The sequence below is a fragment of the Zonotrichia leucophrys genome, chromosome 6 (genome assembly GCF_028769735.1).
Source record: "Zonotrichia leucophrys gambelii isolate GWCS_2022_RI chromosome 6, RI_Zleu_2.0, whole genome shotgun sequence".
Classification (NCBI taxonomy): Eukaryota; Metazoa; Chordata; class Aves; order Passeriformes; family Passerellidae; genus Zonotrichia; species Zonotrichia leucophrys.
Window position 1 is genome coordinate 13269663 of NC_088176.1, and position 25257 is coordinate 13294919.

The 25257-nt window shown below is 40.9% G+C and overlaps 1 protein-coding gene across 8 annotated transcripts in view; it reads left to right on the forward strand.

Annotated features, from left to right (window-relative positions):
* Nucleotides 1-24979, forward strand: part of BTRC (beta-transducin repeat containing E3 ubiquitin protein ligase) — a 115234-nt gene extending 90255 nt beyond the window's left edge. For all 8 annotated transcript variants that reach the window (XM_064716182.1, XM_064716180.1, XM_064716177.1 and 5 more), the window contains 11 exons: nt 1427-1658; nt 6197-6383; nt 10050-10146; nt 11028-11165; nt 11646-11764; nt 14083-14332; nt 15013-15131; nt 19310-19420; nt 20029-20107; nt 23364-23557; nt 24577-24979. In XM_064716182.1, the coding sequence (XP_064572252.1) occupies nt 1427-1658; nt 6197-6383; nt 10050-10146; nt 11028-11165; nt 11646-11764; nt 14083-14332; nt 15013-15131; nt 19310-19420; nt 20029-20107; nt 23364-23525 (1494 nt within the window). In that variant the 3' untranslated portion in view covers nt 23526-23557; nt 24577-24979. The remainder of the gene's footprint in view (nt 1-1426; nt 1659-6196; nt 6384-10049; nt 10147-11027; nt 11166-11645; nt 11765-14082; nt 14333-15012; nt 15132-19309; nt 19421-20028; nt 20108-23363; nt 23558-24576) is intronic.
* The last annotated feature ends 278 nt before the right edge of the window (nt 24980-25257 follow it).

A 25257-nucleotide genomic window follows, 5' to 3' on the forward strand; every position in this document is an offset into this window, starting at 1 on the left:
AAGAGCTGCTTGTTAAAAATCACAGCTCTTTACTGTCTTTTTATACCAAAGGAAGATCCAGCTGTCTAGAAATGTTGAAAATAGTATTTAGGTGCATTATCTCTAAGAAAATGAAATTTATATGGTGATCAGTTAAGTAGATTGTCAGATTTTCAAATTTTGGTGTTCCAAAGTCAGGATTCCTGTTGGGATTGGGAGGTATTGAAGTTCAGGAGTTATTTATTCCCGAGAAATGAGAAACTTCTGCATTCCAAATCTACTACTGGTGACTAAATTTTGTGGTGTCTAAATAGCCTGCTGTTTTGGCACTTGCTAAAAAGAGGTTTTTTTGTTGTTTTTCCTTTTCCTGTTAAATCAATTAATTGTTGCATTTCTTTTAGTTCATTAGATATCTTTGCAGAGAGATTTAAGGATTCATTTTTTTCCCTTAAATTTAATAAGGGCCTCTGGCAAGGTCAATGCTTGGAATTATCATAGAAAAAAAATAAGGCATCCCTACCTCAGTATTTTAAGTGTTCTTAGATCTGTAAGTTATTTTTAATTATTTGATAATTAATTAAGAAGCTCTGTGTGTATTTTGACAATAAAAATGATGTAATGATATTGACTGTTATTATAATGTGGTCTGGTGTTAAACTGTTGCAATGAAAAAGAGAAAATCACATGTTTTCAGCAGGAAATAGAAACTATTTGACCAGCATAAGAAAAATAATTTCCCAGCAAATGGTTAATCTTACTTTGACAAAGGATACCCTTGCAATGCAAAATGCAGACTTTTCTTCCAGTTAAATAATTTAGAAAGCAGAATTTATATCTTACTATCAAGTAGTAAATTGAAATGTCAATGTTTTGCTTTGTCCCTGAAACTCTTCTTTGAGCTGACTTCTTCTGACAAGATATTAACAGTGCTCAGAAAGTTGAAAATATTTTATTCTGTGAAAGAAGTATTTACCAAATGTCAGGGTGTATTTTAGCTGGCTTTGCTCTCGAGGTGTAATTCAATTTTTTCATCCCTTTCATGCATTCCCTATGAATTTTAGCAGCAATCCATTCTTCAGAAGAAAAAAAAAACGGAGTACAAATGCAATTTGCTGTAGGTGCATTGAAGTAACTGGTATATGTACATTAGAAATCCAAATGCATTTTACTGTCTACGTGTTAAATAAAGTTGTGTTTATGTTAAAGTGTTGCTGAAGGTTTCCTGTGTGACCAGAGTCCTTTGTGTGCAGCTCTGGCACGAGGCAGGGCATTGTCCTGCAGGCTGCACTCAGGCTGATGGCAGCAGTTGGGATCTGTGGTCTGACAGCTTTCGTGTGTCAGAGTGCTTTTTGCCTTCTGTTGTCTGCCCCCGAAAAGAAATTGTACAACTGCTTGTGTTTCTTCTCACATGTGTTATTTGGGTTGTTCCTCTCCTTCCTGTTTACAGACAAAACTTGCCAATGGCACTTCCAGTATGATTGTGCCCAAGCAAAGAAAACTGTCTGCAAGCTATGAGAAGGAGAAGGAGCTCTGCGTCAAGTACTTTGAACAATGGTCCGAGTCTGACCAGGTGGAGTTTGTGGAGCACCTCATCTCCCAGATGTGTCACTACCAGCACGGACACATAAACTCATACCTCAAACCCATGTTACAGCGGGACTTCATCACTGCACTGCCAGGTACTTCTGCAGCCAGAGGGAGCTTGCTCCTTGTTTTTCAAAAAACTGTTCTGTTCCACCCTACCCTGCTGGAGAGGTCTCTTGTAGGGTCAGTTTGCAAAGCAGATAATAGCTTTTGAATAAAAAGTCCTATACCAGTATGAAATTTCATAATATTTTAATTTGTGTTCCTACTGTATGTCAAGGCATGATCTAACACCATCATGGTTTGTCTAGGAGTAACTGCTAGCTAATCTCTGTATTGCATGGGTAGTTATCCCAAGCCACAGGGCAGGTAGTTGTGCTCTTAATGCCCGCAACGATGCATGAATAACAAAATTTTTTAAATTAAAACTACTACTCTTTCTGGTTGCTCAGCTGAGGTTTTCCCTTTTCTTATTTAGATATTTGTCTCTCTTTCCTACTGAAATAACTTCCTGAAGCCATTGTTTTGATTATGTGTTTATTGCTAATAGAAAATGGAGGGCATAAGAGCAAGAGGTGGAAGTGTTCTGCTTTTTACACCTTTGTAGTGCTTTCCATTGAAAATATTATCCCAGCTATTCTCAGATGTGGCATTGGGCAGATCTCACAGAATGCACACAGAAAGTAGTGTACATGCAGTTTTATATCCCCCTTGTCTTATAGATTGGAAAAGTAAGGTGGTAAAAGATCAGATATATACAGCAATAGAATTTCAGAACCAGACATAAATTCCTGGCTCTTTAGGTCATATTTTTTCAGACCATTAGGTCATACCTCTGTAGATAGATAAATAGTTAGATTCTTAATAGATCAGCATTCCCATGCCATATGTCCTTAGTTTGAGAGGGACCTGAGCAAGAAGTGGTACAGGTGTTGTCTCTAAACAGCCTGTTGAAGCGAGCTGTTTCTTGCCAAAAGCCTATTCTGTGGATACCTTTATACAAGTGCTGAACTTTTGGCAATTTGATCAATCTAGTCACTTGATCGTTCTTCAGAAGGGAGTTCTCAACATGAAATATAAATTCTAGCCTTAAAAGATGGAAAAAAAAGCATGTTTAACTGTGAATTGTATAAAGCATAAAGACACTGCAGGAGTTTTGCTAGGAAGTTAAATAGGTAGACTCATTGGATTTTAAGCTCATTGTGCCCAGTAATCAAATGGCTGTTGTAGCATTAAAAAAAAAAATCTTAGTTATGCTAAGTACCTGCTTTATTTTAGTTTTTAGTAGTCCAGTGGCAATAATCTTCTTGTACTTGGAGCAGCATTATAACTTGTGGAGCTGCTCTGTTTCAGAAAAATAGGAAGTGTTTGGAAACTGCATTGATTTCCCCACTATTAAAGTGGAAGTATACATGTAGGTGCTTACACAATTTTTCCAGGTCTTTCTCCAGGGAACCCCATGAAAGCACCCCATGAAATCAACACATCTCACTGCTCTTGGTTAATTTCTTCCTACAGGGCTTTTTCTGAGAATTTTGGGCAGGTGCTATAAATACTTGTAGAGACATTCCAAATTTCCTAGCCGTACCATGTTTGTTACTGGTCTATTCCCAGTTGCCCAGGAAGCAGCTGATTTTAGTCTATCAGAATGCAGAGTAAATAGGAATCAAGCAGTTAATATGTGAGTATTTTAATAGTTGGGGGAAATGTGTATGTAAATAATGTATGTGCATCAATTTGCATATTTACAAAGTGCAAGTGTCCTAGTGAATATCACTCTGAGGGAGAAAATTAAAGGCAAGGAATTGCACTGGTGCAGACTCTGCAGTCTGTGCAGGATGTCCTGAGTATAAGCAGGTTCTAGTGAAGGGAATGGAAGGGAAGAAGGTAAGAAACTGCCTAGAAAAAGATGATGAACACAAAATTCTAAATTAAGTCAAATAATGAAAAAAAACCCCTAAACTCTGAAAGTATTTTTTAGCTTTCTGAAATTCTCAAGTGTTCAGTATTCTGGTTTCATTTTTACTACTTCATTCTCTCTCCTGCTCTCCCCCTTGAGTGAATAAAACAATAAAGCTACTTCAAAATCATGAGGCATCTTATCTCTGTCCTCCTAGCACAGTCCCAAGGAATGACCAGAATTAAAGGTAATTTCAGATCATGGGTATGTGTTACTAATATAGAGTAAAGTTGGGTCAGGTTATTTTCCCAGTGCTTTGAACAGAATTAAGATTGTTTGAAAAGTACAGCTTAACTGTGTACTTAACAAAGTTAGTTCAGTTTCTGAAAAAATAAGGCTTCTGCTTTGCATTTTCAAGCTATTTAACATTTTTTATGAGGAAAGTAATTTTGATAAGGATTTCATGTGTGAAATAGCTGAAACATTCTTGTTGGTTCAGAGGGTTGAAGGGCTAATCGTGTTTCACATCCATTTAACAAAATCTTCTGTGAGCAGAGTTTTCCCTTTTTAAGGAAGCAATGCTTTGTTAGATACATGCCTCAGTGAGTTGTGCTGTTCCTAAGAAACAAAATAATAAAATTGAGTTTGCAACCAGGCCAGAATAGCTCTGCCCATCCACTTGTCATAAATGTGAGGAGGTGAGGCCAAACCATTAGTATCCTTTAGCTGCAAAGGGTCTAGTATCAATGGCAAAGGATGACTTAAGGACATGGCAGTAGTTACAGCACCTTATTGCAGCCAAGATCTAAAGTGCAACTCCTGATGAAATAGAAAAGGCACATGGGTGGAGATTACTGTGCCCATGTGTTGCAGTGTAGCCCTGCTTCCTAAAACCACCAGTTGTTCCCCATATATAAAATTAATTCATCTGGTGATGCTGCTGACTTAAAGCCACCTATAAAGATTCTATGGAGGCAGGCATTAGTAAGTGTCCTGGTGGGTCTCTAAATGTCTGTGAGCCTGCTGGAAGCAGCACAGACTGGGAAATCCATCTGCCATTTCCACACAAAGCTTCAGGAACTGGGCAACAGGATGTCCATGTCTACCCTGCCAGTTGTGGAATTCCTGCAAATTCCTGTTCATGTTCACTAAACCATTATCTTCCTCTTTCCACAATTTGCTGTGAAGTCAATCTAAATTTACAAACACTTCTGGTTTTTAATAGTGGTTGTACATGTCTCTTCAGATTAAATACATAATAAAGGCTGATGATGCATCTCTAAAGATAAGAAATGTCAGACCTCTTTCTCCACTCTCTGGTTGTGCCTGGTATCACTCACATGCTTTTTCTACATAAAGATTGAAGCATAAAATGCTGAGCAGAATATCTGGCCCGACGTGTATTCTAAGTTTAGTATATTTAAAAGCAGCAGGAGAAGCATGCTGAATTGTCTCATTTTCATGCAGTGGGAGATACTTTTGAGATCTTTTTGTTAAGGAAAAAAAGGTTGGGCCATTTTTGTGTCATGAACTCTAATCAAAGTCAGCTGGTTGCACCCAGTTTGGATTTGCAAAAGTCCAGACATGTGACTGCAAAAATATACTTACTGCTTTTTCTTACCCTCTCACAAGCAGGGCCTGATCTTTTAGGCTGTTGTTTTAAAAGCAAGAAAACATGTATTTAACTTTGTCCCAAATGTGAACCAGAAGAAAGATGCATGTAATACCAATCTGCAATGCTTCATTTTTGCTTGGATGGAACATTATGCCTGAGGGATGATGTGGTCTAAACTTTCCCAAAGCGTATGAAATTTAACCTGTGAAGTGAGATAATCTCTTGGTGGTGTCTCACTTGTGAACTAAACAGCCTTCAAGAGAAGCTGTATTTACACAGCTTCTCATTTAAAAGGCATCTTGTTTTCCTGAAGTCTTGATTGTGATTAAATTTGAGTTGGTAAGGGCACATTTTGACTGACTACATCTATCCAGTTAAGAAATACAGCATAACCTTCACTATGTAGACATTTCATTGAGCTGCTTGGTGCTAACCAGGCAATTGCTTTACATTTCATTCCGGTCATGTTGAAGTAAAGCCAGTCCTGGTATTCACACTGGAAAATATTTGCAAATTATATTATTTTGGCGTGTATTTTTCCTTCACCCACTAAAATAAATGAAACTAGCAACCTGCTTCACTTTCTCCTTTCACAGCCTCTCCTTCCCTCTTGACGTGCCTGTGCATCTGCATATCCCTCCCTCCCCCCTGTCTAAAGGTACCACTACCCTTCAGGGCACACATTGGGAATATATATTTTTTTCTTCATTACATTTAAAAGCTACTGCTTTAGCAAAAACAGCTTTTGAGCCGTTGCAACATGAGAACAGCTGTAGCAGTGAGATGAGAAATGGTCCTAATATAGAGAGATTTTGGGGGCTGCGTTGCTGAGTTGGAAATGCCATCCATAGAATATCCCCCTAGTGCTAAAACCCATCGAAGTAGATTGGAATGACTTCTTGGATTCTTTATTATTTTTAATGACTTGTTGTGCTATATCCAAAGGAAGTTGGATAACACTGTTCACTCCTGATCTTAGCCTCAAATGCTCTTCTGTGCATTTTGTCCAGCTCTGCATGCAGAAGAGGAGATGGAAGGAGAGTGTATCTTTGTACTAGCAGGGGGAGTTGTCTGTCCAGCAAATAATGTTTTTCTGTTGTGTTGTTGTTCTCCCCCAGCTCGGGGATTGGATCACATTGCTGAGAACATTCTGTCATACCTGGATGCCAAATCTTTGTGTGCTGCTGAGCTGGTGTGCAAGGAGTGGTACCGGGTGACGTCGGATGGGATGCTGTGGAAGAAGCTCATTGAGAGAATGGTCAGGACAGACTCCCTGTGGAGGGGTTTGTCAGAGAGGAGAGGATGGTAAGGAAACTGAATCTTCACCTCTTTTGCCCCCATTCAGGACAGCAGGGATTGTGTGTTTCAAACCATATTTGAAGAGGGTTATTCAAATATGAAATTTGGAATAACCTGAAACATCATGTTAGTTCCAAACCTGACAGTTGCTTACACCAAAAATCAGCCATTGGGGAGTTAGGTGCCACATTTGGCTATGTGGCAATGTGGGGGATTTTTTCCTCAACTTCCTCTTCTGATCATGCTCTTAGCCCACTGTGACAAGTGAGAGATACAGACTGAGATTTTTACACCCAGCTGTCTTTCAGTTCAAATTAAGAAGCTGTGTGTGCCTCAGGGGAACCCTAAACCGGTCAGCAGTTCAGAGCAGAAAAGCTTTTTCAGGAGTGGCAGTGGGGGAGCATGTGCTATGAATTAGTTCTTTCCTGATAGGCCTGTTTGTTTTCCTCAGCAGATTTTCACTATTAGATATCTGTTTAATTTTCAAACTGGAAGCTGAGGGTAGGTACCATGGAGAATAGGGGACTTTAGAAATGCAGATAGATTAGTTAATAATCATCTGGAATAGCCTTACTACAATGTAGGTCTCACTCAAGTTTGAAGCTGCTCTGCTAACATTTCATTAGAACTTTCTCTCTCAGGGGTACACCCTTTAATACATAATTTTCTTTTCCAAGGGTGTCCCTAGGATGTTGGCAGAAGGGAAACTGGGTATGAATATTTCATAAACAAGATAAAAGTGACAGCTCAGGCATTTTGGTTGCTATTAAAAAGAAAAAGATACAGAGTTGCAAACAAAGACTCCTGGTTTATGGTTAATTTTGTTTTACTGTTTGTCTCAGGAAGTAAAGGCAAGTAAATCAGGATTATGAGACATTCTTTACAAATAAATACTACTTTGATCTGCTTCCAATAGTGCAGTGTTTTAAAGAGTATAAAATAAACACAAGCATGACAGTGGTAACTTTTGCATTTCTTTTAGTGACTTATTCTCTCCGGGATTTCAATTTTTTTCTCCCTACTGTTGAAGTCACAGTAGCTCCTAAGAGGAGCTTGAGAGGTCATTTAGTCCTTTTTGTCTCCCATAGGAAGAGACAGATTTTTCCTAAATCATCCCAAATCTTTGTCTTAACTTGTTCTTAAAATCTTCTACTGATGGAGATTCCCCAAGCAATGCCTGAGAAAGGAATTTGATGGTTTCACTTTTTTACTCTTTCTAACTTCAGTGTTTGAGAGGTTTTCCTGCTATCTAGGCTGTCTTCCTAGCTACAGTTTGACTTGTTACATTTATTCTGCACAGATAAACAGGACAGTTTCTCATTCTCTCCTTTCATGGGAAAGTTATCTTTCCCATGTTGGAAGATGAGCATGTTTCCTATGTTTTGCCTGCACTAGCCAACCATAATGATGTGTTGTCTTGTCCTCTTACTATTTTCAGTTTTCTCTGTTTAGACCCTTCCCAATTCCCATACTCCATTCTTGGAGTATGGTGTAATCAGCTGAGTGTCTTCTGCTGAGGCATCGCTGGGGTTTGCTCCCTCCACACTTTAGAAATAACATTAGCACCAAATACTGGTCTTACAGACACGTTACATTTCCAAAAAACAGGTGCAAAATTTTGCTTCTCATCTCAAGGACAGTCACCTTGTTACTGCACCTCTTCTTCAGGTTTGTGCTATGTGCTGCAGGTTACTTTGACTCAAGAACAAGTTGTGCCCAAGTCTTTCAAATTGCCCTCTGGTTATCTCTGTGGTGAACAGATAGAGCTGTGTGGTTAGTAGATGCAGACAGAAAATACCCAGTGCAATTGCATCTGTGCCATATAGAACTTCATAGCTTGTAATCAGTGCTAGCTCTATGCATGGCAAAAGGAGATTACTAACTGGACAGTTCAGAATGATGGACAACTGGTGTTACTTGGTTACAGCTCCTCAATTTGCACATGAGCTGCCTGATTTCAGCATTTGCAGCTCATGATTTACAACAGAACTCCCCCCCAGTTTTGCAGCATGGCAGCCTTCACTGGCAGATTGTCAGGGAGCAGTGAGGGTTACACAGATTTAGAGAAATATAAAACAGAAGCCCAAAATCTGGGCATGCTTGTGTCCATCTGATTGAATTGGCTGGTCATCAAAACCTGCAAACAATAGTTCCTTTTATCCCAGAGCCACAGCACAACAGCTACTGGGATACCATGGAAATTCCAAGCAATCCTTCAGCTGAACAGTAAACAACTGACTATGCATGCAGCACAGCACAGCTTACAGGTAGCAACCAGATTTTGTGTTACATTAGCTAGTAAAGTAAGAAAGAATTAAAAGGTTTTTAGGCACACAGGCTTGTACACAGGTTTTTCTAGACCTGCCCCAAGTCTTCTAGGATGTCTCCAAGGTATTCTGTGCATCTCAAAAGAGGGTCTCATCTTCCTTGGCCAGTAATACTAATTTTCATGAATACACTTCCAGACTGGATCACAGTAAATAGGCATCTGTCTAGTTAGTGGCTTGTCTGCATCTTGTGTGTGCCATCTTCATGTGTTTATTCCCATATGCATGTCTGCTGGTCATTATATTTGAAGAAAGAGGTAATTCCTCTGTCCAAACATGAAAGCACCTTTCTCTCAAGTAGTACTTAGAATTCTTGATTTAAAGAAGTATCAAAAGTTCTTTTCCTGAGCATTTGTCATTTTGCTTGTCCAGTCCTGTAGTTTGGTATTGCCTTACAACCCAAAGATTTTGGTTCATTGTTGTGATCTCTCTAGTTCAAGTGTATCAGAGCAGCTGCAGTCTCTGAAATTAGTTTTGAGGTGTACTGTATGGAAAGGACAGGAAGGCAATGCACAAGGAAGTATTGAACAATTAATTATGCTGTAATGGAACAAGGGAGGGAGAAGTGGAGAGCTGGCCCAGTGTAAACTCTGTGCCTCTGATGCCAGGATTACACTCGGAGGCATTTGTGCCTCTCTCCATTTTGCAAGGCATGTTGCCAGGCAGAGCAGCAGTTAGTACGCCCATGGTGGGGTTTACTAGCTTCCACACCGTGTTTGGTGGCTTCTTAACTTCAGGATGAGGAATTAAAGTTTTTTACACAGCAGGCAGTGATTGCCGTTTACAGATTTTTTTGGTAACAAAACTCTAGCTTGGGATATGAGTATTCCAAATCAGTGTTGAGATGAGGGAGGCACCACAGATGAGGTGTTGCTTACCAGCACAGAGTAGTAGCAGTAAAATGTCCGTGTACCCACACTGATACTGTTCTGCTAATGCAGATAAAAGCTAGCCTTGAATGTGTAGGGGGTTTGAGGGTTCCTTGGCTTCTTTCCTTTGCTTTGCATGCTTTATTTTAAAGGTGACCTCTGATAATGTGTGTGAGAATTGCAAGCATGAACCACTGTCAACCCTTACTGAGCTGAATGGGCCTATGTCCATAATAAAGAATTTATTTCCCTTCCCCAAGTTACTAGACACAGATTTTTCTTGGGTATTTTAGTGTTAAAATGCAACACTGAAAACGTTGCAGGGCAAACAAACAAGGAACCATCCCATCTTAGTAAATTAAGTTTGACCATGAAACTGTCAGCAGTGGTTATCCATTTGTAAAATGCCAGGAGGACCTTTCTCCAAAATGCTGAAAGATTATTTGTGTTCAATGGAAATGTTCTTTTTCTTCCAGGGGACAATATCTATTTAAAAATAAACCTCCTGATGGAACTGCGCCACCCAACTCCTTCTACAGAGCACTTTACCCCAAAATTATACAGGACATAGAGGTGAGAAACAGTTGCCAGATATCGTGGTGTTTCACTATTGGTTTTTTAGTTTTATTTTTTTCAAATGTTTCTGATTTATTCATGATGCTGAAATTCTGGGTGTATTCCATTGCAGTGTAATATTTCATTAAATCTGGCATGTCTGTGTTTGGCTGGAGTTTGTAGATCTGGGATACTTATAAAAGATCCTGCTGCTCCTTTAGACAGAGGATGAGTTGGATTGTGCAGTGAGCTGTTTGCAGGTGGAGTCTCTACCATTTGCAGATCAGATATCACAGCAGCACTGTAACATCTTGGTTTTCTCTGTTCCATGGTACTTTGCTCCTCCTGGTGCAGTGAGACCTAATAGGCTGTTACAGGAGCATATCAAGAACTGAGGCAGTGAGAAAGTGCATTTCTGAAGTCTGCAGTCCTAAGACTCAGGGAAACAGGAAGCAGCTGAGCATGTTTGCCTTGCATTCAGTGTGAGCAAATGGCATGTTCTGCTTGTTTCCTAACGGCAGAAGCAATGCTCAGGCACTGTTGTGACAAGTTTGTAAATGCGTTTAGAGCTCAACTGAGACTTTCTCTTCAGTTATTTAGCTGTTGAGTCACAAGGGGCTAAAGGTTGGAGATAGAAAAAGGCTTTTACATTACTTCTTCCTCACCGTTCCCAACAGCACAGACCAGTTTAGCCACGATATGTTTTCCAAGCATTTGTCTGTTTAATTGGTTTTATTACATGTATTCTAGAATGCAGTTATGTCATTGTATGGGCCTGATTGCAGGTGTAAAGTGTAAAGAAAAGTGTCTGCTGCCTTCTCAACCAAAAGAAAAAAAGGGGAGATAGTTCTGTGGTTTTTTTTCTCCTACATCTCATTTGTCTCCTGTCTCTCCTCAAGACGATAGAGTCGAACTGGCGGTGTGGAAGGCACAGTTTACAGAGGATCCACTGCCGAAGTGAGACAAGCAAAGGGGTTTATTGTTTACAGTATGATGATCAGAAGATTGTAAGCGGCCTACGAGACAATACTATTAAGGTGAGAATGCTCCATCATGGCATACTAATGGCTTGGAGTGCCTATGCCATAAATAATAGTGTCCTAATTTCAGTGACACCTACCCAGTCTCTTGTTAGTAACCCAGCCTTCTCCTTCCCCTTCCCCCATCTCCCACCTGCACAGCAGCTACTCTTTTATCTGGCTAGAGAGACCCTGTTTTCAGACAGACAGGCTTCGCCAGCAGAGTTTCTGTCCAGCAGTAATTACAGGCTATGTACTTACTGGGCCCTGTATCCTAGTGAGAAGGGTAAAACCAATATTCGTAGTAAAGCCAGTAATATCAAAGATGTCAATGTATTGCACCAAAGAGCCTGTAGAAGACTCTGCAGATGCCACTAAAGGTCTTCTAAGTGCACTATGGAAGATGTGCTGTAGTAAAAAGCAGTCTAGTCAAACCAGTAAGTGCTGAAAGATGAAAACCTTACTGAACTGTCCAGTTTTGAATGTTTGCTGTCTTAGATCTGGGATAAGAATACATTGGAATGCAAGCGAATTCTCACCGGCCACACGGGTTCTGTCCTGTGCCTCCAGTATGATGAACGGGTGATCATTACTGGATCTTCAGACTCAACAGTCAGGTGTGTGCCTGTGATTTGCACCTTTCTGTTTGCCTCTTAAGATTTCAGCTTTGCAAGCTGCTGAAATGATCTCTTCTTAAATGTGTGCTGTTCAAGCAGTTCCATGAAGTTGTTCAGCATTGTGCTGTCCTTATCAGATGTCCATGCAAATCGCTGTCAGGCAGAAATGAGAATCTGAGCCAAGGCCAGTCAAGGTCAAGATGACTTAGGAAGGCCATCTGGCATTTCACCAAGGTTTTGCATGTTTTGACACTCCCTGAGAATGTTATAAATTCTCTTTGAGAATAACTTTTTAAGAGTTGAGGTTTTCAAAGCAAGTTTGAAGGTTTAGTTGTCCGTTGTCATTTAATTTTAACAAAATGTGTATGACTAGATATCCTATGACTTTAAATTAAATTTTAGCATGATATTTCTTTTCATTAAATCTTTCTAATCTTGCTTTTCTTCAAGTCTCCAGAAAAAGGATGGACACCTCAAGGTAGCACTTGTGGTGCATGTTGTGCATTTGTGAAGTTCACTAGTCATATTGGAGGATACCAAAGAGTGTAAGGCCTGTAGTGTAAATAGAGGCACAAATGAGTTAATGAATTGCAATATAAACTTGGATGTGAAGGGGAAGGTCTGACTTCTCCATGTTTTTATATATCCCCTCCTTGTCAGAGTACAAGCACTGCTCATGTAGTGAAGTTAGACCAAAAAGCTGCATTGGTGACCTTTTCTGGAGCTATTAGCATGCATTCAGATGGCTGCAAGCTCCTCTGCTTGTGTAAACTACTTTTGTTAAGCTAATAGTTGTATAGTTAAGCTAATTAAATTGAATTTGCAACATGTGATGCATGCAGTCTTGCAGTTCTGCTAGGTTTTGGGGTCCTGTCATTCATAGGAATCCAGAATTTCAGCAACACTGACTGCCTGGAGGTGATGTGGAAACTGCACTGGGCTAAACAGCGAAAGGAGAGGCTGATTTCTGTAACAAGCACTGTCATTTTCCATATCAGGCCAGGCAGGCCAAATTGCAGACTGGCTACTTGCCCAGGAATACTTTGTCTCCCACTGTACCTATAAATGTTTGTGCAGACCCCAGAGGCACATAGGATGCATCACTTTTATCCGTGGGTCTCCTCAGGAAGAGAGGCCTCATCCAATAGACAGTACAGATGGGCTCTTAATGCTTCTGAGATCTCAGGGATGCACTTGTCCAAAGAAGTCAGTGGGTCTCCAGCTCCTGTTCTGTTTGGCAACCCTGTCTGCAAACTGTTTGTATGTTAATGGCTCAGGTCTTTAGTTTTTTCTTCTTTGCATTTTCTAATTGGAATGTGGTTTTCCTTCTCATTTAGAGTTTATAAGTTGATGCACTTTAGTTTCCATAAGTTAGAAAATAAGACATTAGAAGTCTTTCTCACATCTTGCCTTTTCTTATTGCTTGCCTTATTGGCAGCAGGAAGTTTTAACTTCTGTGAGATCTGATGTGCCTGATGATACAGCCATTTTCTGCTTTCATATAGTGTATCTGGGATACAGGTGTGATAGTGCCAAAAGAAATCTCTTTATGCAGGGCAAAAGAAATTTGCAACAGAATAGCCCAAAATAAATATTTTTAAGGCTTAAAATTTTCATTTCAAGTACTAAAAGTTCTGTATGAAGCCTTTTTCTAACTTGCATCTTAAATTATCTTTCAGTTGGAACAGTTGGTTCCAATAACATTAAATTGACATAAATGCTATGTCTTAATTTGGGTATTCAGTGCATTCCTGGAATGTAGCTGTGTACCAGATGCACCGCAGGGTAAATGCAAATCATGGTGCAACTTGTGGCAATTACTTGTATTTGTTTGAAAAGAACTGTCTTGTCTTCTGCTTCTGTATAAATTACCACTTGAGCTGATAGTTCTGTGAGAGAGGTCAAAAATGAAGCCTGTCAGGGAACTTACTTCTCCACATTGGCTGGAAATGAAGTGTATAATGCACTGGCACAACCAAGAAACACCAGTCTTAAAGGCCATCAGTCTTCTACCTTTCCTCAGCATTAAATTCCCTTAATTAAAGAATGCTTTTTTGCTGGGTGCAATATTTTTATGGTGTTAACTGCATTGCAGGGTTTTTGGCTGCTGGACTGTCTCAACGTACACATAATCAACAGGTGTATCTAATACATTTTTTAATGAACTATTTAATAGATGTAGATATAACTTGTGGTGTTTGCTTCTCTAATATCACTATAGAGTCAATTACCAGTCCCTGTCCCTCTCTGGCTCTGCAGAAAATTCGCAGTGCAGGTTGTTAACTCTGTTCTGTCTGGTTTGAAATGTGAACCTGCAGAGTGTGGGATGTGAACGCGGGCGAGATGCTGAACACGCTGATCCACCACTGCGAGGCCGTGCTGCACCTGCGCTTCAACAACGGCATGATGGTGACGTGCTCCAAGGACCGCTCCATCGCCGTGTGGGACATGGCCTCCCCGACGGACATCACCCTCAGGAGGGTGCTCGTGGGGCACCGAGCCGCCGTCAACGTGGTGGACTTTGATGACAAGTACATTGTGTCGGCATCAGGTGACAGAACTATAAAGGTGAGGTGTTTCAGAGGCTTCTTGTTTGCTGCTCTGGGGTATTTAGTAGCAAAGAGCAGTGATCAGACAGGGAAGATGGCCCCTGGCAGGATCTTCCTTTAGAAGCAGTGTTCTTCCTCCTGCTCATTTGCACTTGTCCTTCCTCAGCTGACCTGGTGCAGCTCATTTGCAGAACTTATGGAAAATCAGTTCCAGGTACAGATGCAGTTAAAAAAGAACATTTTCTTCTGTGTTCTTTTTCATCTTGACCACTTCCATAACCTGTTCAGTCATTTAAACAGTTGTTAGAGGGCAGCATGGGGACAAAAGTGAAGGTGAGTTGATAGGAGATACTTAAGGAGGTACTTAACTTAAGTGTTGCTGCTATGATTCCAGTCTGCAGCATTAAACCTCAGGAAAATCTATATCGTTTGTAAACAAAATCATAGCCCAAGAATGCTAAACCTGGAAGCTAATTTTATACTGCATGGCAAAAATCTTCTGTGTACAGTGACCCAACCTGCTATCGGTTGCAGACTATAATCACAGGTCATCAAAGGAGTGGTTTTCCCACTCTTAATGGTAGTATCTTCATTAAGAACATTCTGGATGCATCTATTTATCATAGAGACACCATCTTTTGTTAGTCTCTTCATAATAATTTTGTCTCTGTGTGGTTCCCTCCCCCCTTCCTGTCACAGGTATGGAACACTAGTACCTGCGAATTTGTGCGCACCTTAAATGGCCACAAACGAGGCATTGCATGTCTGCAGTACAGAGACAGGCTAGTAGTGAGCGGCTCTTCAGATAATACCATCAGGTGAGAGACACACTCCCCATCACAGGGTTTTGTGCAAGCACGCTGTCTCTGGTGCCCTGGGACGTGCTGAGGTTAGGCAGCTGAAGTGCTCTGTACCCTTGTCAACTTTGAAATATGCTTTCTTTAGTATAGAACATTGGGAACTACTGGAAAGAGATATTAGAAGCCTGTTTTACTGTGTTGTCTTTCATCCTCTACATCTCAAGAGTCCCATACTAATCAACAAGTTGCATTTGCTCTGACAGTTCTGGTGTATGAAGGAGCTGGCAAGTACCACTTTCTACGATGTCCTCTTGTGATATTTTAATTGGACTATGTGTCTAGTTAAAGGGGTCAGATTTGCAGTAAGAGGCATTTAATCCTCTGCAGAAATCCTCCTGGGCTCTCGCCAAACTCTTCTTGTGGTACTTGGCACCTGGTTAACTTTGGAACAGCTGGTTTAGAGCATGAAGTTCAGTTTGCTGCCTTTTGCACTTCTCCAGCTGCCCTGGTTGCAGTCTGAGATTTAACTCTTTCTGGTATCACAAACCAGAATTTCTCCCTCCATCCTGCAGCTGCTGGCAGAGGAACGTCCCACTAATTTCAGGATGTATGGAACAAGCTTGAATATTAGTTATGTGATATAAAAAAATGGCTCTGTCATGGAAATGGGAGCAACCTCTCTTTCCCTTTGTCATTTTTTAAGTAATTGTCTGCCTTTTGGTGAAACTTGAAAGCTGGACAGTGTAAGCAGGAACTCTTCACTTCACATGTCAGTAATAATTTTTCCTCTGTGAGAATGACCTGTGCTATTGTTTGCCTGTGGACTTGGTTTGCCATATGCTGCCTCTCCCTGCTCCGCATTCCATAGAAAAACAGTGGTCCTTTGGTTGACATCACCAGGTCACTGTTCCAAATTTTAGTACAAGGCTGTCTCAGAGCATGACCAGGAAAGCTAAAACTTCCATCTCTTAATCAAGGGAAAAGGTATTACAGGCATTGTGTAAGAGCAGCACCCTGCTGAGAACTGCAATAATAACCCTCTGCAGTTGTACCATGAAACTTGGCCACAGAACTAGAGCAAGAAATAGTTAAATACTACAGCAGCTAGGGAAGGATCTAAAATATGCAGTGCTAATAAAAATAAGTGTCAAGATAGTGATAATGCTAAACAGGAATACAGTTACTTTTATGCTTGCATTGGACAAAATCCCTACTTAATAGATAAATTGTGCTAGAATTTCAGGAATGTCAACAGTGAATCTTAATGGAAGTCAAGTTTAGCAGCAGTGTGAGCAAGGCAAAAGACTTACCCAATGCTAAAATATAGTTTTCTCCCAGCCATTAGCAGAGGGCACAAGTCAGTAGAAGGATGATTAAGAAAAAGGTTTCTAAGTCATCTTTGTGGATGGCTTGGTGCTTTCTAGATTTGATTTTAATCCACTATCAGATGTTATGTGCTGGACTTCAGTACAGGCTGATACAGAACTTAAAAGCCCATTATTCCTCAGTTGCAGGGAAAGTTTTTTCCAGAAGATGAATCTTTCTAGTTTTGCAACTGCAAACGTTGAGGACATGTGAAGTAGCTGAGACATAGAAAAAATATTTAGGTTTTGATTTAGGCCAGAAATTTCACCTGCTACAATAGACATTACTATCATTGTGCTAATTTCCATCAAGCAGAAACTAGTCCATCGAGTTTAATCCAATCACTTCAGTATTCTGGCTTCTAGGTCCAAAGTTCCTAATTGCTACAGACAAAATCCGCCCCCCCCACCAAAACCAACCAAACAAACAAACAAAAAGTGTAGGAAAAAAAGGAACCAGAGAATTTAGGGCAAGAAAAAAAATTAGACAATTTCATCTTGGGTTGCGTTTTTATTGAGTGGTTGGTCTTCATGTGTCTGTTTCTAGGGTGTGCACACATAAGGATCTGATACCAATCTGTTTAGACAACAGCATTCTTTCTAAGGGGTGGGGATTCACCTGCCTTCTCTACATCTCCCTGCTCTGCTTTCAAGTGAATTAAAGGCTGAGATAATTGCAGACCTCCCTCTATTTCCAGAAGTTCTCCTGAAGTTATAGGAAAGAGCAGTGGTAGTGTTTTTGACTGCATACATAATTGAAGTGATTTTTTTTTTTTAGTTAGTTCTCAAGCCTTAAGTTTAGTTCTTTTACTCTTTGTTCCTTTGAATATTTAAAAAAGTAGAAGTTAGAGAAACTTATCAAATCTGAGAAAGACCCTTGGCACCAACTCTGCTAAGAGACCCTACTCTTAATAGCAGTCATCCCCCTTGTACATGAAAGCCCATTTGCCATGTGAGAAGGGACATGATCACCTCTTGTAATCCCATCCAGGTAAAACCTCAGACTGGGACCTGAAAATACAGGCCTGAGTTAGTGTGATGCAGCCTCCCAGAGCTGCTGGCAATTTCATCATCAATGGCAAGGAATGGAAGCACATGGCACAAAAGTTCCTGGCACAAGATTGCTCTTCCAACCTTTCTGCACCAGTTAATGTCTGGCATTGTCCATCCTGTTTACAGTCCTTGAGAGCGTAATGCTCTCTGGCAGCCAGAGTGCCTTTGGCTGACCTTTGTCATGGAGTTGCTTGCCCTGACCTTGACTGGTGTGCTGTACTCAAGTGAAAACTGTTGGGCCCTTCACAGATTCCTGAAAGATCAACTTCACAGATTGAAGAATCACTCTGAGCTCCTTGTTGGCTTCAGACCCATGCATAGAGCTATCCTTTCTCAGTTCCACAGTGACAGAAGTGTTCTGTTCATTCCTCTTTTGTCCAAAATGAGAGCAGCTTGTTGTGGCAAGACAGCTGCAGCCATTATCCACCAGCCTTGGGCACACATCAACCAGATCTGGATTATTCCCTGGGGAACCTCAGGAATAAAGTACATGGGGGATGGTTTATCTCTTTCTTTGTCTCTCAAGCAAAAGTGACCTGACCTCTCAGCAGCTGTACTGCTTCAAGATGTGCCACCCAGAGAAATTCCATAAACCCCCATATTTCTCACTGCAGTGAAGTTCATGCCAGTCAGAGCACTTACTGAATGAGCATTTGAGAACACTTGTGACTGCTTTCTTTCTGCTGTGTGTCAGGGAGTCAGAGCAGATATTGCTCTTACAGGATTGCTGTATGAGCAGACCATGTCTCAGCCAGAGATGGAATACCTCTAGACTATACATGTCAAAGAATTTCAGTTCTTGTAGGCAAATAATCTTTTTATATCCATGATAATTGGGAGTCATGTCAAAGAGCTGGCAAAAGAAATACAAAGCAAAGGAGAACAAATAGACTTACTTCATAACTGTTTGAAGCCTTTAACTAGTTTTCAAGGTAGTGTGCAAGTGTAAAAACTATGTATTTTAATTTATTCTCCATGCTGAAAATCCATCACAAAAACTAAAACTCTGGGATAGTTGCAGTTGAGAGAATAATGTGTTGCTGGGCCTCTTACTGTATATTGATTTGGGTGCCAGAACTTTTTAAAAATACTGTATTATTAGAAACAGTTCACATAGAGCCACAGGAGTTATTTGAGAGCAAGAAAAAAAAGCATTTAAAATAATAAGCACAGAGCATCCATTTTAGCTTGTGCATAAGGTGCCTGGATTACAGATTAAACATACCTTGAGGAGGAGAAATGACAAAGGAGAAGGTCTTGTTAATTCCTACCTCTCACCACTGTATTGATAACCTAATTTGTCTGATGGAAGTCTCCAAATCAGAAATGGGCATGTAGGGGAACAGAAAGGGGCACATGCCCATGAAGGTGATCCTATCAATTGAAACAAGCTGCCAAGGGGATTACTAAGTCTCCTTCTCTTAATATCTTAAAAACAAGGCACAGCACTTTTACAAACTATGAACCTGAGTAAAATAAAGTGAGGCTCACTGTGAAGATAACTGGGAGATATCCTGTATTACTGGAGCTGTAGATACTAGACACAAGTGGTTTGTGACTCATCTCCTGTGTGTTACTGTAACATCCTAGGGTCATGTGCAAAATCATGTATCTCTTTAACTGTGGGGAAAGGACTGATGAGTGTGCTTTGTTTCTTCTTTGTTGTTCCATCATAATCTTTATTTCCAAGTTTCCATTAACTACAGGCAAAGACCAAATGTTTCACTGCAATGCTAAGATATTAAAAAATTCTTAATGGTTCTTTGTACTCTCTTCCAGGCTGTGGGATATAGAGTGTGGGGCATGTTTACGAGTACTGGAAGGCCACGAAGAGTTGGTGAGATGCATACGCTTTGATAACAAGAGGATAGTCAGTGGGGCATATGATGGGTGAGGATATCAGTGCAGTCAATGCTTTGCATCTTCCTGTGTGTCTCAGTGTCTCCCATCCCACTTTGTGCATCTTCTATATAAATATCAGACTCTCTGTCTGTCATACTAAGAGGACCTTTTCATGGCCAGTAAGTGAGAACCATGCTATAGCGCACAGCTTTCATTCTTCTTTTAAAACAAGTCCATGTGATTTGATGTGTGTGGTCCAGTTCTTGTGCTTGGTAAGAATATCTGAGTGACTCAACCTGAAACTCCTTCCATGGAGCTCAACCACTTTTAAGAACAATCTTTCCCATCTGTGGTTGTCTGCAGGACCATTTGCCATTACAGACAAGTTGTCTGCACTCCCATGTGTTTCTGTTAGTTATTACCACCTGCTTTTTATGTATTTTACTTTATTGACAGCATATTTTTACCTCCCATTTAGTTCTATAAGCTTTACAAAGGGGAAATGCAAGAAGCAGGTCTCAAGAGCAGAAGGATTGCTGTAATTTTCCTTAAACTGGTGTATTAGCTAAGTTGTACTAACAGTTATTTTTTTTCTGTGAGGACTTGCTCTTTTCTCTTTAACAGAGCCATGGTGTTTGTCTATTTTTCACCACTAGGAAAATTAAAGTATGGGATCTTGTGGCTGCTTTGGATCCCCGTGCTCCAGCAGGGACCCTCTGCTTGCGAACCCTTGTGGTAAGAACTTTAGACAGAGGTGTTGAGGAAAGTGGGCTTGTTCAGAGCTATCTTGAGTTGTGAAAACTCAAGTCAGTTTAGCCCTAGTCTGCAGGATCTTGAAATAATTTCTAGGGGTCTGGCTTTTTTGGGTGTCCAACTTCTTCTAATTTTGCAAGCTGTTAATTGCAAGCATTAAAAGTTAGAATCTCTGACATTTTCACTCCCCTCTGGACTTTTCAACAGTTTTATTCTGTGATTTGAAGTTAATAACTGAATCCATTTTTTAAGTCATCCTTGGAATCCATATACTAGTGGGTTTACATTAATCTGTGTGTACCTGATGATGTAGTAGTAAGTTCTATGAATTGTTGGCATGAAATTTCTTTAAAACAGTACATTCCCAGTTTGAGGAACAAACACACTTGGAATTGCTTTTAACTGCCTTTTGGGTGCTTAAAGAAAAAGCAGGACAGAAACAGACAGTGAAATTGCCTTATGCCCAAACAGCAACTACTCTTTTCATGCTGTCCACTAGTTTCTAGTGCAGGTCAATGATGATGTGGTTAAAATGTCATTATGTGAGTGTTAACAGCATTCACAGTCATGTTTAAAAATGGCTTTGCTTGGTCTTAGAATAATGTGGGAAAGTTGTGAGAAAAAAGCCAGGACAGCCAAGGCCTTGGGTGGTTCTATAATTGTTCCTCCACCACATTCCACGCAAAAAAACAGCACTGTTGCTGGGGATAAAGCAAGATTTCCACCAGTACCAAAATCTCATTGAAAAATAAGTACTGTATGTTTTTATTTCTTAGGTTGAAAGTGTTTGGGCAGTGTTTCAATAGGTATATGTTAGATCTTTTCCTGCTGTGGCTCATGACTGTAGTCTGTGCTCTAAAACAGGGTCATACCAAAGCTATCTGATTCTCTAAAAGTGCGGTTGCTGTGCTGGCTGACCTTCTGCACACCCATCAACCACCTGAATTGCTGCTGTTGTAGATTTCACTGAAGTACTTTATGTCACATTTGGTGCAGGCTGTGAGGTTACTGGGACTCAGCTGACAGGCAGTAAGATCATTGTCATGCTACCCTTTTCCAATCATGTATTTGGACCATCAGCTACAGGATCAGAGTCCCTGAGAGCTTTGGATGCCTGCAGGTGCTACGTTGAAAAGCCTTCTTGTTAGCCAAATAGAAGTGCAAATAGTTTCATGGCTGGAATCCAGAAAAACCCTTTGTCATTGGTCACCCAGTTCCGAGCTATGGAACAGCTCTGTGCCCATGAACTCATATCCTGAGAGTCTATGACTTAAGACTTGGTATTAGTAGTGTTTCTCTGCTTCAGCCTGAGACAAATGTGTGCCTAGTAACCTGTAGACTTAATTTAACTGGTGGGATTTCCTCTGCATTTTCCAGCAGTGGACAGCCAAAGTGCCCCAGCTAATTATATTATAAATCAGAAGCGGTGGGATGGAAACACTGTAGGAATCTCAACACATGGGTACTCATAAATCCCTGTTTGATAGCAATGGAGGGGGCCAAAAGCAGGGTGGGGAGCAGAGGAAACTGTTGCAGTGCTTTTAGGACTTTTATGACAACAGGGTGTCCTTATACCCGCTTACCCATGCTTTGCTGTTTTTTTCCTCTTCCCTCGTCCTCCAAAATTAAACCTGGCTGCACAATGAACATCATGAGTCTCCTGCTGCTTGTGTTCAATTTTCAAACAGTAGGAGGAAAGTGCACAGATAACAAATGTTCGCTGCATGCCAGGTCCCTTCCAGTTTTGTCTTCCGTTAGCTGGAACAGTGCGACATGAATTTGACAGGAGCTTTCCATGAACACAATAAGCTCATGGTTCAGCTTTCCTTATGACATAAACAGTCCAGGTAGGGCAGCCTTACTTAGACCACAGTGACTAGGATCAAAAAGAGAGTTTTGAAAAGGACTTTTGAAAGTACCTCTTTCTCTTTCTCTCTCTCTCCCCACACCGCCATCATCTCAGTGAATAATCCATCAGTGGATCTGACTGGTGTAATGATACTTTTTGGAAGAATTTCTTTACTGCTATAACACAAAACCTGGAAAAACACTTCCCTTAAGTGGGAAGACAGAAACTCATAAGGTGTTTATAAAACAAACTCAAGTCAGAAGATCAAAAAGGTTCCATTGATTAGAAATTCTAAAAGATTTATCTTAGAATCTGGCTTACATTTGCATTTATTCTTAGATAATTTTGATTTAAAGATTCAGAAATTCACTTTAAAGCATCTGTTCTTTGTAAACTGAGCTGTATTTTTGTAGTCTTGTGCTATAAGACAAAGATTTCCCCTTTAGTAACTAGCAATTCTCTTTTGCCTAAATGTTTGAGAAACCTGTAGATTCAGTAGTAAAGTATGTTAAGACATGTTTTTTTCCTGACCTTCAGAATCCCCTTACAATGTGTGAGCACTAAAGAGAAATGTGTGTTCATGGAAGAGACCGGGCTCACTGTCACTGCACAGTTTCTGTTCCCTGGCGACCAAGGAGGAAGCCACTGCTCTCAGAGTGTCACGAGCACCAAGAGAAAATAGGCAACACACAAGTGAAAGCAGAGTGGATTTGCTCTGTGAAATCCAGGATCTTGCCATTGCCTCCTGTTAATTATGGTCTGAACTCTTGCCAAATTGTCATGCCATTTCCACTCAGCCTCGGAGCAGAATGCAAACTGCCTATAAAGGATGCCCTTTCTAGATCATATTTTTAGAACTGCTTAGGAGGAATTACTGCCGTGTCACTGGACTTTACAACAGGCTCCTTAGTGTCCTCCAGTGTTAAGCTGTTCCCTCTTCAGCAATGGCAATGATTCCAAGTCTTGAATGCAAAGTTCTCTTATCCTGTAACCTACTGTACCTGGGAATGCTGTAATTTCAGGAAGGAGTTTTGCCATGGAATAAGAAAGACAGTGCACATGTCAGCCTCACCAGATGGAATTATGTGGGGTGGGAGTTTGGTTTGTTCTGCACGATGTGTGTCTAATACTGGGATTTAAGGAGTAGTGGGACAACTGTAATGTAAACTGCCTGCAAGTCAAGTACTCAGATATTTTCCTTGTACTCAGACTTTTCCTTGAGAGAGGGTTTAATTTATGCTCTGGGATGATGATGCGCAGTGTTTCCTCTGGGGTTTACTGACAAATTAATATGACACTAAAGTCAAGCCCAACTTCATCTTCCCTACCCCGTCCCAGGTGCCAACTAGTTTGCAAAGTAACATGCTGTGTCTCCCACTGGCATTTCAGGAGCATTCTGGAAGAGTCTTTCGACTTCAGTTTGATGAGTTCCAGATCGTCAGCAGCTCACATGATGACACCATCCTCATCTGGGATTTTCTGAATGACCCAGCTGCCCAGGCAGAATCCACTCGTTCCCCGTCCAGAACATACACCTACATCTCCAGATAAATAACACTACACTGTACCTCACACTCGCACAGGTAAACGAAAAAAACCAAACAAACCTTTAAAAATAAGGTGAGGCTCAAAGGTGGCACTGGATGTAGTGTGAGCCTGCTGTTTGAATAACTGGCTGGGTTTAGCAGTGTTTGTCATATTGGTTACACAGTAATTACAGTGTCCTGTAAAAGGACAGGAATTGTTCTGGTACCTTAGAAAAGGGACTTTATTTTAGGATTTGTGACATGTGGTGCCTATGACTCCCCCTGAAGAACTCCTCCTCCTCTGTCCATCATCATCAATAATTAAATCAGTTATACTGCTGTCCAGAAGGAAGAAGGGTTTCTGCAGAGCGAGTAGAGCAGCTGCTGCCTAACAAGAGGATGCAGATGGCCTGACCCTGGGCAGTTGTCACGAGGCAGGAGTGTTTTGCCAAGAACCTCCCTCTGAAGTGATGACCATTCTCCTCACTCTGCAGCAAGCTGATTCAAGATTAGAGTTTGGCTAGGGGAGGAGATGCTGAGGCACAAGCACAAGCCCAGGCAAATTAAATCGAGATGCATCAATATGCAAAATAATTTACGGATAGGGCCTATCCCTTGTTCTCTCTCTCATGCCATGGATGTTAAATTATTCATATCAGAGCCTGCTTGGTTTGCTCATCACCTTTTGTCTTGGCCAACACAGTGTGGGGAGTACAAAATGTTTCATATGTTTGGGTCAGCTGTAGAGTGAATTTGATGCATATGAGTGAAGTGGCATAACATGATTGCCTGTGTGGGTGGGTACATGCACAATTACTGTTAATAGCAGTAAACATAAGAGAGAAGAATGGCAGAAGAGCTGACAGGCTTCTGCAATGGGTGTCCACAGTGACATTTTCCCATGAAAGTGCTCTGTCATGGGGCACCTCCTGTATTCTGTTTGGTAACTGTACAGTGATGCTCTGCACCTGTCAGATCTTGATTTTCTCAAACACTCCAGTCAATCAGATGCTATTTTAAATCATTAAAAGGCTTAACATGAATGGGGTTTGGTTTGTTCTGTTTTTTGTTCCCAGGACTCATTTAAGCTGCAGTATTTAAATGCCAGGACAAAAGAACTATCCACGTAACCAATACTTGCTGAAGAGAGAGGCTCTCAGACTTGTTTCTGGAACAAAGTTGGCATGCGGTTGATCTCAGACAGGGTCTACTCAGCGCGGCTGACTGCTGAAGTGCTGCTATATCAGAAGATGACTTTTATCTTTCATGAACAGTTAGCATTTTTAAACCTTCCCATCCCTTTCTTCCCCCATTCCCCTCTTCATGGTCACTCTTCCCTTTACCCTATTTGATTCCCCTCCAAGCCCAGTCACCAATGTCCTATGAATATATTTAAGATGTCGCCAGAACGTGTTGCTTTGCTGTTAAGCAGAAGACTTACAGCCACAGTGCATCCTGCTGAGAGTCACTTCAGGGTGGGTGGGAGGGTGGGTGGGTGGGGATGCTGCTACTCTCAGGCTGAAATCAATATCCATTGCTAGGCCTTTGAAAAAGCATTCAGCTCTGAAGAGCAGCAGAAACACTTATAACAGCCAGACCATCATCCCCCCAACCCCAGCTTTCCTGCAGCTTTTGGCTGTTCTAACTGCAGACTTATTTTTTGTGGAGAGAGGACCCTTGAAATTTGACTATTATGAGCCAAATCCATCTCTTTCCTCTCCTGCCTGCTATGCTAACCCTTTGGAAGCTGGATGTGT